Raw genomic sequence first — 15946 nt, forward strand, 5'->3', positions numbered from 1 at the left:
ATGTCCTGAATGACCGGGATACAGTTGCCTGTGATGTGCTGTGCCACCTTCACCACTCTATGTAGTGATTTGCGGCTGTGGGCAGAACAGTTCCCGTACCAGACTGTGATGCAGCGCGTCAGCAGACTCTCGATGGTGCAACTGTAGAGGTTTGTGAGGATGCTGGCGTTAATGTCAAACTTCCTCAGTCTCTTCAGAAAAAAAGAGCCGCTGGCGGGCTTTCTTAGTTACTGTGTCTGTGAGCAGTGTCCAAGAGAGGCCCACAGTAATGAGCACACCGAGGAGCTTGAAGCTGCTGACCCTTTCAACCTCAGCATCACCGATTTCCTGGCACCAGTTATTTACCTCCTCTCTATAGGTTGTTTCATTATTGTCCGTGATGATGCCCAGGATGGTCCTGTCGTCAGCAAACTTAAAGATGATGTTGGAGCTGTGCTTATCAATACAGTCGTGCGTGAAAAGGACTGAGCACAAAGCCTTGTGGTGCGCCTGTGTTGAGGATTAGTGAGGAAGAGGTGTGACTGCCCATTCTCACCACCTGGGGCCTGCTCGTCAGGAAGTCAAATATACAGCCGCAGATGGAGGTCCCCAGTCCAAGATCAAGGAGCTTGGGGATTAGTTTTGAGGGAATGATATTGTAGTTTCATTTCTGCTACTGGAGTTTACAGTGGATGCTCAAAGTCGGGCATGATCGATAGTGAGATCAAGAGGGCGCTGCATGATGGCTGCCTCTGACTACAGTCTGTTTGTTTTCCTAACTTTTTTATTTTTTAGTTTGTTAAAAGTATGTTTTGGGGGATTTTTTCAGTATTTTATGTGGGGGAGGGGGGGTCGGGGAAAACCGTTTTTCAGTCACTTCCTGGCGAGGATGCGACTATTCTCCGAGTCGCGCCCTCTCTCCCCTCCTCGCGGCCTACCAACTGGATTGACGCGGCCTTTCCTGCCGGGGATCGGACCAGAGCGTCAGCAGCGGCGGCGCAGCGCTGGATACCGCGGAACCAGCGATGCGTCAGCAGGGAGCGCCGTTTGAGGCTCCGGAGCGTTGGGCCTGCTGCATCAACATCGCGGAGCTGTGGTTTGCAGAGCTCCCAGCGCGGGCGGCGCTGACCAACATCGCGAAGTCTTTGGAATTTGTGGAATTCCCTGCCACAGAGGCCAGTGGAGGCCAAATCACTGGATGGATATAAGAGAGAGTTAGATAGAGCTCTAGGGGCTAGTGGGATCAAGGGATATGGGGAAAAGGCAGGCGCGGGTTATTGATTGGGGACGATCAGCCATGACCGCAATGAATGGCGGTGCTTGATCGAAGGGCCGAATGGCCTCCTCCTGCACCTATTTTCCATGTTTCAAAAAAATCAAAATCACCACGAAAAACTATAGGTGAGATTGGGAATCATTCTTCCACCAAACACGAAACATGCTGCTACCGTGATTTAGCTATTCCTGAAAACACTCACCGACTCAAATATCACCTGAGGAAGGTAATCACATTGCTTACACAAAACAAGCTGGCGAGCCTCAGCGGGTGCAGCAGCATCTATGGAGCGAAGGAAATAGGCATCGTTTCGGCCCGAATCGTTGCCTATTTCCTTCGCTCCATAGATGCTACTACACCCGCTGCGTTTCTCCAGCTTTTTTGTGTAACCTTCGATTCTCCAGCATCTGCAGTTCCCTCTTAAACAAGGTAATCACATTATCGCTTCATGCCTTAGATCCTTTATAAGTACTGTGAACGAATGACCAAATGTGTTTTCAAGGAGGGAAGAGATGGAAACTAAGACTTTGCCTCCATCACAGTGAGGATGTGCTTGGTGAACTCACTGTGGTGGATGTTTAATTGGTGTTTATTGTATGTTTTGTTATTATTGATTCTGTGTATGACTGCAGGCAACATAGTTTCGTTCAGACCGTAAGGTCTGAATGACAATAAAGGATCTATCTATCTATTTCAGTGTTTGAAGATGGGAGCTGTTAGGACAAACTATGCTTCATTGTTTCTTTAATAGCTAATTTAATGAATGACCAATAGGAAGGGAATTGGACATGCTCCTGTTAACAAACTGATGTGGATATGTGGTGAAAGAAAAGTGTATTTTGTTTAAAAGGGAACACGCGTGCACAGGGTTGTGATCAATGTATATGGCATGGTCGCCTCCCTTAGCTGCGGTATTGAATGAGATAATTGAGTTTTAGTTGAACAAAACATTGCATTGGCTGGATTTGAATTATTCTGTGCAGGTCTCGGCAGCACACTGCAGAAAGGGTTTGTTTAAGCCAGTGACAGGGAAAAACAGACTCAAAGAACTTTGCCAGGGTAGGAGGGTTTACGTTAGCATGGCAGGTTGTATAGGCTAGAACTGTATTCCCTGCAGTGAACACAGTTGAGGGCAGTCATGAGAGCGATATATTCAATCATGAGAGACACCGGTAGGGCAGTTGGCCAATAGGCATTTCAAATGGGACGGACGTCCAACAGTAGAAGATGGGGTTTAAAGATCAGCGGGAGGAGGTTTAAAGCCGCCTGCCGGTCTCAACATGTCTGAAAAGAAAAACTACATGTGGATTGAATTAGCGCTTTAGGTGGAGGAGACAGGATAACGCAAATGTGTCAAAAGTGCTTAACGGTAATGTGAAAATGCGGGGAATTGACGGATATGTGAAATATGCAAATGGTGAATTAATGTAGATAAACATTATTGTCAGCGTAGACGCGGCGTGTTTCTATGTTCTATTCTTTAGAAACGTATAAAATATAAATGGACTGGACAAGCTAGATGCAGGAAAAATGTTCCAAATGTTGGGGGTGTCCCGAACCAGAGGCTAAGAATAAAGGGGAGGCCATTTAAACCTGCGATGAGAAAAAAACAACTTTGCACTCAGAGAGTTGTGCATTTGTGGAATTATTTGCGACAGAAGGCAGTGGATGCCAATTCACTGGTGAAAGATAGGGCTCTAAGGGGTAGCGGAATCAAGGGATATGGGGAGAAGGCAGGCACAGGGTTACTGATTGTGGATGATCACCTATGATTACAATGAGTGGCGGTGCCAAAGGGCCTCCTCCTCCTACAACTATTTTCTATGTTTCTACACCTCAATGCAAAATAGTGAAAACCCGAACCGAAATGATAAGAGACAACAGTGCTGAGATCCAGGGGGTTCCAACGTCCATTTGGAAGATGATGTTCAGTTTTTCAATCGCGCGCCATTGATTTGTCCATGCTCCAACAGTGCTGGAAGTCAAAAACAAAACGGTTAACGTGCAAATATTGTGAATAAAAATGTTATGCAAACAAAAATATCAACATAGTCCCTGAAGATTGTACGCACGTGAAGATAGATACACATGCTGGAGTAACTCAGCAGGCCAGGCAGCTTCTCTGGAGAAAACGAATAGCTTACTAGAATAGAATATTAATATAGATATTAATCTAGAAACCTACATGTCTTTGGTATGTGGCAGTAAACCGAAGTGCTCAGAGGAAAATCATGCGGTCACAGGTCGGGATTTACAAACTCCGTACAGACAGCATCCGTAGTCAGGAGTGAACCGGGGTCTCTGATGTGTTGAATGAATGAATGCATAAGTTTATTGGCTAAGTATGTATACATACAAGGAATTTATCTTGGTGCTCCGATCGCAACTAACAACACGACATTCAGTAAACAATTAAGAATGAAGCATAAAACATTAAGAATAAAACAGGATAGTTGAAACATGTTAATACAATAAAATACGAGAGCGAAAGGAGGCTGCAGACTTTTGGTTATAGAGTAGTGTTACTGCTCTTGGGGAAAAAATGTTTTTTTTTTAAATCTGACTGCGGCAGCTTTGACAGTCCAGAGTCGCCTTGCAGATGTAAGTGCTTCAAAGAGTGACCCGGGTGACAGGGGTCAGAGATGATTGAGGCAGCAAGTCTACCGCTGAGGCACTAAGCTGCACTTCTTCGCCTTCAGCTTGCTTCTCCCCCCCCCCCCCCCCCCCCCCACCCCAAGATTCCAGCATCACCATATTGTATTCAATAATGTTGTCTTAATTTGAAATGTCTCCGTTTGGATGTTTTATGCTATGCATGATCTTGTCGATGGATCCTCTGATTGCAGTGTTCCAATATTAACACATTAGAACATTATTAGATCCAGGCATAAAGATCTTCGGCGTAATTGAACAAATAACATTTGTGCCACTTGCTTGAAGGATTGATTACATTTGTGTACGCCCATTCAATTGTGAATAGTAAGATTCCCTGCAGAGAAAATCGGTGCCACTCTTAGAAGATTGGATTGCATTTGATGAGTATGTTAATTTCGACCATTACACCAACTGGCCCATCTTTCCGCTGACATGAAAAACCGAAGCAAGGGGGGGGGGGGGGGGGGGGGGGGGGGGGGGGGGGGATAGGCGAAATTTCGGACTGGGCCACTTCTTCAGACAGAAGTACTTATTTACTTAAATGTTACATACACAATCATTAATATATTTGTGTAGACTAGTGGATTCATATAAAGTGGCCATAAATTAAATATACCTATCATTGAGCCTGAGAGAGAGGAGCTCCGCATGGCTTCAAGAAGAGAAAATCGCTTTTAGCTGTCTCTGGAGATAGACATACAGAGTACTGATTCGATTCCGGCACGCGGGCTACCCGACCTGTTCCAGGATAGCGTAAAGTTTCCTCCATGACGGCTCTTCCATTAAACGTGCCCTGTGAATCTCCACGATTGTAACAATAACTGGGGGAGTTATACGCTTGGATAATACTTCTGTCCTGTTTACACTTGATGCCAATCAACAGAACGATGATCAGAAGAAAGACAGCGGAAGTGCAACTGAAAATGATGATTAAGTAAACATTTGGATCAGAAACCCCCCCTGGATTTTTCACCAAGCTACTGCTTTCGGACATTGCTTCAGTGCTGTTCTCCAAAACTCTAATATTCATTGTAACGGCGCTGGAGAGGCTTGGCTGCCCATTGTCCTTCACCAAGATGACCAGAGTTTGTGTAGTCGCATCTGTCTGCAAAATATTGCGCGCAGTTCTGATTTCACCAGAATCTTGCCCAACGTTGAACAAACTGGGATCGGTAGATTTCACCATCTGATAAAAGAGCCGTGCATTCTGACCAGAATCTGCATCAGTTGCCATTATCTTGGCGACCAAGTGCCCTTGACCGGCTGACCGGGGCACGATCTCCTCTGTTGCTGATCCACCTTGTTCCGAAGGTGAAACGATTACCGGAACGTTGTCATTTTGATCCAGGACGATCACATTCACCGTGGCGCTGCTACTCAGCGGAGGTACCCCAGCGTCACGGGCTTGAACGTGTATCTGGAAGTTTTTGAGATTCTCATAGTCAAACGAGCGCAGCGCATAAATTGTTCCGTTCATCGAGTTAATGGTCAGGTAAGTGGACACTGGCAAGTGTTTGACTTGATTCTCCAGAAAAGCGTAGGAAACATAGGAATTCTGCTCCAGATCAGGATCCGTTGCAGTTACTGTGAAAATGGACGCACCCGGAACATTATTTTCCATGACATAAATGTTGTAGGAAGATTCAGCAAACCGTGGCGTGTTATCATTAACGTCTGAAATTATAATCTCAATGGTTATATTTGCGGAAAGTGATGGCGACCCCTTGTCCCAAGCTGAGATAAGTATTTTATACACAGATATCACTTCACGATCAAACATTTCACTGGTAATTAATTTGTAATGATCCGTCGCTGATTGTAGTTTAAATGGAATGTTATTTGGGATCTGGCAGCGGACTTGGCCGTTCTCTCCAGAATCTCAATCCATAACACTGATCAACGTTACGAAAGTTCCCGGCGGAGCATTTTCCGGGATTTTGTTGGAAGCTGATGTCACCTTCATCTCGGGTGCATTATCGTTCACATCAATTACTTTGATCAGCACTTTGGAGTGCCCAGTCATTGCAGGCGAGCCGTGGTCCACAGCTTTAACATCTAGAGCATAGCTGTTTGCCTGTTCAAAATCCAAGGGCCCTTCAATGCGAATATCACCGGTATCCGGGTCTAAACGGAACAAATTACGAGCTTTTCGCACGGCAACATCACTAAACAAATATGTTATCTTAGCATTCTGTCCTTCATCCATATCATTTGCTTTGACTTTCATCACTAAGGTACCTTTGGTGGAGTTCTCGCTTACGCTTCCCCTGTAAATATCACGATCGAATACAGGCTGATTATCATTGAAGTCCAACACAGAAATGAGAATCTGAGTTGTGCCTGATCTCTGAGGGGTCCCGCCGTCAGTCGCAGTAAACACGAATTGAAATGATGATTGCATCTCTCGGTCCAAAAATTTCTCCAACAGCAATTCGGCAATTATAAACCCGTCATCGGTTTTCTGTGTTTTCAGACTAAAGTACGCACTGGAACTGATTGTGTAGGCGGCCACGGTATTTATTCCAATGTCAGCATCATCTGCGCTCTCGAGACGGAAACGTACACCGGGTGCGCTCGCTTCCGATATCTGTAGCACCATGCTGTTGTGCGGGAAAGTGGGCGCATTGTCATTTACATCAAAAATCTCGATTTTTCCGCGATGCACCTCCGAAGGATTTTCCAGTATTGTTTCGAAAGATATAGTACACTTATCGTCCTGTCTGCAAATACGTTCCCTGTCGATTCTTTCACGAAGAGACAATATTCCATTCTCCAAATTAACCTTCAGGTACCGTCCGCCATTATCAGAATTCAGTCGTAATTTCCGAGCAGACATTTGCCATACATTCAGCCCCAAATCCTCGGCGATATTCCCAACAAATGCCCCCTGCTCCATTTCCTCTGGAATAGAATAATACATTTGCCCGGAAATTAGACCAGGTGCACATTTCGTAAACATGCACACAAACACAGTGAAGGCAAACCTCGGTCGGTACGCCATTGTTCCGCGCTCAGTCAATGTCCAAAACCAGGCCTCTCCTCACGTAATCCGTAAAATGTTCCAAGCACAAGATTTAAATAATATATATATATATAATCTAAATACAGACTCGGAACAGTCGGGATATTTTCCTCCTAACATGGATTCCGCAATCCAAACGCAGGCACTGCTCTCCTCTCTCGTCGCGTCTGACGTTTTTATTCTGGGATGTGGGAGGGGCAATGGATCCATCTGTGCACTTGAGCTTCTCATTGGTGGACAGCGACACGGTCAGTTCTTTTCGACAATTGCAGCTACAATTCTTAAAGCTGCACTGCTCGCCTGTTATTTAAAGGTGTGCAGCCATAATACGTATTAAAAAAACAACAATGGTTATTTTGCTTGCAGCATTTAACTTCGCAATTCACATGTTCCGAGGGTTTTTGACCCAGAATGTTAAAACGGGACAGTCATAATGCAATAGAGAATAAATGGATGGCATCGGTATTTCTATGATGTAACCTATCATATCAGAAACATATCTTTACCTACAGTTGTTGGAACTCTCACAGTCGCACATAAGGGTAGGAAGAAAATATATTCACATAACGATTACGTAATGATTCCTTGTTTGAAATGTGAAGTCTATTATCATTCCCTCTCTAACAAAAATACTTTATGCGAAGTTGACCTCCACCGTAATCAGAGGATATAATCTGAAAAATTGCATTATCACTTTTCATATATTGGAGAAGGTATTCGTGAACATACTACTTCAACTGGGCAATTGTTGAAGAAAATTCCTGTTTTGAAGTAAGTGATTATTGGATAAAGACATCGTCACGTCCATGTCAAGACGAGTTTGTTGACACGTGCAAAATTAAGGTGAGGGATTGCTGCAAAATAAATCTTGCATGCAGCAGTTTCACAGGCACATAACCCGCCGACCCGGACATATGAGGGGAAGCGTGGAACATAAGGATTTGTGTACGGTTGAGCGCGGAAATTCGGTGAACTTTTGAATTATTATTTCCTTTGCGAATCTACGTTTCATGTTTTTCCATCCAATGATTCCGTTGTTGAAATTTGCAAATAAGTGACAATTGCCCATTGATTTGCAGGTGATTGTTCGTTTAAAATGCGCCCTGATTAACACTAATCTCTTGGTGCTATATTTACACTGTAAAATGGCCTTTGCAGTGAACGTTGAGTTATAATGTGATGAGAAAATTGTAGTTTCATTTCTGCTATTGGAGTTTACAATAGATGCTCAAAGTCGGGCATGATCCTGGCAACTTACAAATGAGGCAAGTCGCAGAGGATACAATGTTAATCAAAAATGGTGCATTGGTCATGTTCTCCATTGGTTGCAAGATTTGCGAAGATTTCTGGTGCCGCAATAGGTCAAATAGATGCCTATTGGACGACATTCTCAATTTAGCTCCGGGATTTACATTTTATTATCCCATAACAGCGGGGAGATAATACAATAACCGAACCAGGTGAAAGTATCAAAAAATCAAATCCTAAAATAAATATCAATCCAACATTTGTAATAAAACCTGAAAACCAAAATCACCACGAAAACTATAGGTGAGATTGGGAATCATTCTTCCACTAAACACGAAACATGCTACTATCGTGATTTAGCAATTGCTGAAAACACTCACCGACTCAAATATCACCTGAGGAATGTAATAAAATTATAAGTACTGTGAAAGAATGAAAATACGTTTTTTTTCTCAGTAGGTGAGGATGGGAATAAAGGAGACGAATATACGCAGTAGTTGATGGAGCTATTAGGACAAACTATGCTTCATTGTTTCTGTAATAGCTTATTAAATGAATGGCTAATAGCAAGGGAATGGGACATGTTCCTGTTAACAAACTGAAGTGGATGTGTGGTAACAGAAAGGTTTTTTTTTGTTGTTTAAATGGGAACACGTGTAAACAAGTTGTGATGAAGGCATTTGGCAAGGTCGCCTACCTTAGCAGCGGTATTGAATGCAAGAATTTAGTTTTAGTTAAACAAAACATTGCATTGGCTGGATTTGCATCATTCTGTGCAGGTCTAGGCAGCACACTGAAGAGAGGGTTTGTTTAAGCCAGTGGGGGAGAAAGGCAGACTCCAAGAAAATTTGTCAGGACAGCAGGGTTTAGTTAGCATAGCACGTTGGATGCGAGGTATTCCCTGCAGTGAACACATTTACTGGGTTATGAGAGCGATAATTTAAAGAGACACATGTAGAGTTGCTCACTCCAAATGGACTCCGTGAAATTAACGGGATAAGGGGAGATTTAAAGCCGACCAGCGGCACTGAAATGGTTACTGATTGTGGAGGTGGTGGATCAGGAAAAAGCAAACGTGTCAAAGTTACTTAACGGTAATGTGATAATGCGAGGAATTGGCGGATATGTAAAATATACTAATGTTGAATTAATGTAGATAAACATTATTGTCAGCGTAGACGCGGCGTGTCGAAGGGTGTGTTTCTATGCTCTATTTTTTTATAGAAATATAAAATTATAAAAGGACTGGACAAGCTAGATGCATGAAAAAAATTCCGAATGTTGGTTGAGTCCCGAACCAGGGGCCATAGTCTAAGAATAAAGGAGAAGCCATTTAATACTCAGATGAGAAAAATCTTTTTCACTCAGAGAGTTGTGAATTTGTGGAATTCTCTGCCATAGAAGGCAGTGGAGGCCAATTTACTGGGTGAATTTAAAGGAGAGCTCTATGGGCTCGTGAAATTAAGGGATATGGGGAGAAGGCAGGCACGGGTTACTGATTGTGGATGATCAGCCATGATCACAATGAGCGGCGGTGCCAAAGGGCCTCCTCCTGCACCGATTTTCTATGTTTCTATATTTCTACACCTCAATTGAAAATAGTGAAAACCGAACCGAAATGATAACAGACAACAGTGCTGAGTTCCAGACTCCAACTTGTCCATATGGAAGATGAAGTTCACTTTTTCAATCGCGCGCTTTTGGTTTGTCCGTGTTCCAACAGTGCTGGAAGTCAGAAACAAAAATGTTAACTTGTACTGAAATTGTGAATAAAAATGTTATGTAAACAGAAATATCAGCTTAATTCATGCAGACTGTACGCATGTGACGATAAACACAGATGCTGGAGTAAATCAGCGGGACAGGCAGCTTCTCTGGAGAAAAGGAATGAGTGACGTTTCTGGTCGAGATCCTACTACAGACTGTACGAATGTGCTTTACAAAACAATGGCACAACCCTCTTTCAATGTCTCCAATACAGTGTCATCACTTTGGGAAGGCCAAATACACACGTTATATTGACAGAAGAGCAAGAAAATCACTGCTTCACCTGAAAGAATGTTGGGTGCTGGAAAGGATTTGGTAAAAGAAAAGTGTTACACGTTTTGTGGTTTCATGGAAAACTTCCAAAGGACGGTGAGTGATCGGAAGGGTCAGAAGCCCAAAACAGGGATTGATGAAGGCCACATACTTTTGAACTACTAAACAGGTAGAAAAGGATCATCTGTGCTCAGTAACGAAATATATTTCGAATTGTGGTAAGCTGCATTGAATGTGAAAGCTAGTGAGTGGACGATGACAAATAGGGGAACATTATTATTGTTCTCCCCAGCAACAGAGGCGGGGAGAAGCCACTGTGAACAGATCCCTACGCGATTGCTGGGTGTGTTGGCAGCACTTTACACATCACAAAAAAAGCACAATTTGAACCTCACGGTTATGCCTGCTACTATATTCGCTCGTTTATCCTCCCCCTTTCATAGATATATATATTCTATTAATACATTCCTCATCTGTCTGCTTCTTCCAAAATAACTTTCCTCATTGTGCCAAAATGCCCGTTTCTCAACAGAATTTGTCCTTTCCCAATATGTGCAGCCCAACGTGCTCAGTGTTTCCAGTGCCTCCAACCCGAGATCCATAGGCAGGACTACCTCGTTTGGCCCATTCATTTTAGCCTACTGTTGCACAACTGAACTCATATGCTCATACCTCGAGTCTATCGCCGAATCCCCACCCCAGTCCTGTCCCTTACCTCTCCATCAGGAAACAGCTCACCACTTATTCAACTTGCAAAATCCATGCCAATCCTCATTTTACCATGGACAACGTCGATTTTCCGCTTCCATTCCGCAACAGGAAGCCATTGGAGCATTCCGTTTAATCTAAGAATGGAGATTCAGTCTGTTCTCCTCAACGTATGCTCTCCTCCCCATGAATGAACTGCCAAAATGTTGCTTGGGTTTCAGCAACTAAGTTACAGAGACAGGTTGAACAAGTTAGGTCTTTATTCTTTGGAGCGCAGAAGGTTAAGGGGGGACTTCATAGAGGTCTTTAAAATGATGAGAGGGATAGACAGATTTGACGTGGATAAGCTTTTCCCATTGAGAGTAGGGTAGATTCAAACAAGACAACATTACTTGAGAATTAAGGGACAGAAGTTTAGGGGTAACATTAGGGGGGACTTCTTTACTAAGAGAGTGGTAGCTGTGTGGGATGAGCTTCCAGTGGAAGTGGTGGAGGCAGGTTCGATTTTATCATTTAAAAATAAATTGGATAGGCATATGGACGGGAAAGGAATGGAGGGTTGTGGTCTGAGTGCAGATAGATGGGACTAGGGGGAGAGAAAAAAGTGTTCGGCACGGACTTGAAGGGCCGAAATTGCCTGTTTCTGTGCTGTAATTGTTATATGGTTATAAAATGCCCTCCTCACCTGAATCCAAACTACCACTTGCTATCGTTTACTCTATGCCTTCCCCGCGTCTCTATCTACCAACAACTTTCCTCTCCTGTACTCACGAAAGGCTCGACCCTAAAAGTTGGGCTGGTTGGGCTCCGCAGGTGCGGTCTGATTCGCTGATTTCCTCTGGTAAGTTGTGCTCACGATCTCAGCATCTGCCGTCACTTGTCATTCAAATATATGGGTTGATTTATTTCCTGCGCCAGCTATTTGTTCTTAAGCATTTCTGTACGAGCTCGTATCTACAATTCCAATGGAACGTATCGTTACGCGATCGGGAATCTTTTCACCGCAATTTTCATACATTAATACTTCAACTTGTAACTGGATCCAGCCAATCAAATCAAACACGCAATCCAATAAATGGCAACTAATTAGTGCATGTTATCGAATGACTAGCAGAAGGTCTGCCGTCGGAATTAACGGACACAATTTCAAGATACTTTCATTCCAGGTGCAGGAGCAATTTATTTTTCACAATTACAACAACCGTACTCCCATAAAGCGAAAGAGAACAATGCAACAATGGAATGTGTTCTCGAATATTTCACTAGCACTGATTCAGATTCTTGCGCAGATAAAATGGCCGCATTATTTTTAATAGTGTTCCTTTATACTACACATCAGCGCAATTTAGCTTTGAGCTTGAGAGGTGGAAGCGCCGCATGGCTTCAAGAAGAGAAAATCACTTTTCGCTGACTCTGGAGACAGACAGACCGAGTAATGATTCATATCTGCAACGCGGACTACCTGACCTGTCCCAGGATAGCGTAAAGTTTCCTCCATGGCAGGCCTTCCTTTAAACGTATCGTGAGAATCCCCACGATTGTAACAATAACTGCGGGAGTTATACTCTTGAATATTATTTCTGTCTTGTTTACACTTGATGCCAATCAACAGAATAATGATCAGAAGAAAGACAACGGAAGTGCAACTGAAAATGACGATTAAATAAACGTTTGGATCAGGGAAATATTCTGGATCCATCAATAAGATGCTTGTATCCGCGATTCCTTCAGTGCTGTTCTCCAATATTTTAATGTTAATTGTAACCGTACTGGAGAGGCTTGGCTGCCCGTTGTCCTTCGCCAAGATGACCAGTGTTTGTACAGAAATATCTGACTGTAGGATGTTGCGCGCTGTTCTAATTTCACCGGAATTTTGCCCAACTTTGTACAAACTGGGATGAGTAGATTTCACTATCTGATAAATGAACCGACCATTCTGACCAGAATCTGCATCAGTTGCCATTATCTTGGTGACCAGGTACCCTTGACCCGCTGACCGGGGCACGATCTCCATTGCTGCCGATTCACTCTGTCCTGGCGGTGAAACAAATATCGGAGCATTGTCATTTTGATCCAGAATGATGACATTCAGCATAGCACTGCTGCTCAATGGAGGCACCCCTGCGTCACGGGCTTGAACTTGTATTTGGAAGTTTTTGAGTTTCTCATAATCAAAGGAGTGTAACCCATACATGGTCCCGTTAATTGCGTTGATGCTGAGGTAAGTGGAAACTGGCAGGTTTTCTATGTGTTTATCCACAATGGAGTAAGATACATAGCAATTTTGTTCTATATCAGCATCCATTGCAGATACTGTGAACATTGATGTACCTGGGGCGTTATTCTCCATCACATATACATTGTAGGATGATTCAGCAAACCAAGGGGCGTTGTCGTTTACGTCTGAAATGGTAATCTGGATGGTTAGATTTGCGGAGAGTGAAGGCGACCCCAAGTCCCATGCCGAAATAGTCACATTATACTGAGATATCGCTTCACGGTCCAACATTTCACTGGTAATTAATTTGTAATGATCCGATGCTGTTTGTAGTTTAAATGGTATGTTCTTTGGTAACGAACAGCGGACTTGGCCATTCTCTCCTGAATCACGATCCATAACATTGACCAACGTTATCAAAGTCCCTGGCGGAGCATTTTCCGAGATTTTATTGGAAGCTGATGTCACCTGTATCTCGGGAGCATTGTCGTTTACGTCCATTATTTTGATCAACACTTTGGAGTGTCCTGTCATTGCAGCCAAGCCGTGATCTATAGCTTGAACATCTAGATAATAGACCTTTGTTTCTTCAAAATCCAAGTGCCCACCAACTCGAATCTCTCCAGTATCTGGGTCTAAACTGAACAAATTACGAACCTTTCGCACGGCGACATCACTAAAAGAATATGATATCTCCCCATTCAGTCCTTCGTCCATATCGTGTGCTTTGACTTTCAATACCGAGATACCATTGGCGGAGTTCTCGCTTATACTCCCCCTGTAAATATCCTGGTCGAACACTGGTGGATTATCATTGATGTCCAATACATTAATGCGAATCTGAGTTGTGCCTGATCTTTGAGGGGTTCCACCGTCAGTCGCAGTTAGCAAGAGTTGAAATGATGATTGCAGCTCTCGATCCAAAGATTTCTCCAACAACAACTCGGCAATTACAAACCCGTCCTCGGTTTTCTGTGTTTTTAGACTGAAGTGCTCACTAGAGCTGATTGTGTAGGCGGCCACGGTATTTATTCCAATGTCAGGATCTTCTGCGCTCTCGAGACGGAAACGTACACCGGGTGCACTCGCTTCAGATATCTGTAAGGCAATGCTGCCGTGCGGGAAAGCAGGGGGATTGTCATTTACATCAAGAATCTCTATTTTTCCGCGATACACCTCCAAGGGATTTTCCAGAACAATTTCGAAGGGTATAATACACACATCCGCTTCTCCACAAATACGTTCCCTGTCGATTTTTTCACGGATAGACAACACTCCATTGTCAGCACTAACCTTGATGTACCGTCCGCCATTATCAGAGCTCAGTCGAAATTTGCGAGCTGACAATTGCCGTATGTTCAGGCCCAGATTTTGAGCGATATTGCCCACAAATGCCCCTTGCTCGATTTCCTCGGGAATAGAATAACGAATTTGCCCGGAGATTAGATCCGGTGCATATATCGCAAACATGCAAACACACACTGTGAAGACAAACCTCGGTAGGCACGCCATTGTTCCGCGCTGTCAATGTCCAAAACCAGGAATCTCTTAGGTTAATCCGTAAAAAGATTCCAACTACTAGCTTTAAACAAAATCATACATATTCTAAATACCGATTCGAAACAAACGGGAAATCTATCTTCCTCAGCTTGATTCCGCAATCTAAACGCAGGCACTGCTGACCTCTCTCGTCGCGTCTGACGTTTTTATTCTGGGGTGTGGGAGGGGCAATAGATCCATCTGTGTGGTTGAGCTTTCCATTGGTAGACAGCGACACAGCCAGTTCTTTTCAATAACTGCAACTTCAATTCTTAAAGCTGTAACGCTCTCCCAAACATTTCAGGGTGTACAGCCATAAAGCGTCTTCTTAAAAAGCGAGCTTTCTGCATTTAACTTCGAAACTCAGGGTAGACACATGCAAAGGGATTTTTGATGGAAAATGTTATCATGGTCTGTTGTTTCACTCATAAGGCAATACCGAATTAATAGATGGTATCAGTGTTTATATCAGATACATGATCTCTACGTGCAGATTCTCCCTGCGCGCCTCATCGTAGCAAAAATATATTCATTTAATGACTTCATAATTTTCCTTTCTTTGACGTGAATTCTATTATTATGCCTCTTGCACAAAAATAATTTTCGAGTAAAGTTGAGCTAGTTAGCGATCATATAAGATAATCATGAGAATATCAATGCAACTTTCCAAATGTTGAAGTCGCTGCCCGTGCACATTATGCTTTCCATTAAGTAATTGTTGAACCCATCTCTTGTTTCAAGGAAGTGATTCCTGGAGAAAGGCATCGTCACGTCCATTTCATCTTTGGTTTGCTAACACATGCATATGTAAGGTGAGGTCCTGCTGCATTTTAAACCATGTTTCCAGCAACCTCACAGGCTCATGACCCAGCAGACTCCGATTGATATTGTAGGGATCAGAGAAAACAGGTGTCCATGTCTGGTTGGACATGGAAAAAATTGTGAATTTTTAACTTTTTATTCTTATTTACCTTGAGAATCTCCGTTTCATACTGGGTTTCTTGCAAAGGATCCTTTATTTCAATTTGCAAGTAAACGACACAATTAACCTTTCATCCATGGATCGTTGCTCATTTAAAATTCACCCGTGAAATCATTACTCCCCTGTTACCAGATTTATCCTGTAAAACGCCCTTTTCGGTAAATGCCATTCGGAATTTCAGAGCTGCCATCTTTGTTGACATGCGCCATCTTTTGAGGAGATTTTCCAGAAACAGATACATTTCCTTAGAAACAGATACAGCGGGTAAAATAGAAAAAT

The 15946-nt window shown here is 43.2% G+C and overlaps 1 protein-coding gene across 1 annotated transcript in view; it reads right to left on the reverse strand.

Moving 5' to 3' along the window:
• LOC129701367 (uncharacterized) overlaps nt 1-14841 on the reverse strand; it is a 40732-nt gene extending 25891 nt beyond the window's left edge. Inside the window, 5 exon segments of the mRNA XM_055642502.1 lie at nt 346-489; nt 3119-3230; nt 4531-6949; nt 7071-7232; nt 12279-14841. Of these exon segments, the coding sequence (XP_055498477.1) occupies nt 346-489; nt 3119-3230; nt 4531-6949; nt 7071-7232; nt 12279-14658 (5217 nt within the window). The 5' untranslated portion in view covers nt 14659-14841.
• Between the last annotated feature and the right edge of the window lie 1105 nt (nt 14842-15946).

Source organism: Leucoraja erinacea, chromosome 11, assembly GCF_028641065.1.
Source record: "Leucoraja erinacea ecotype New England chromosome 11, Leri_hhj_1, whole genome shotgun sequence".
Classification (NCBI taxonomy): Eukaryota; Metazoa; Chordata; class Chondrichthyes; order Rajiformes; family Rajidae; genus Leucoraja; species Leucoraja erinaceus.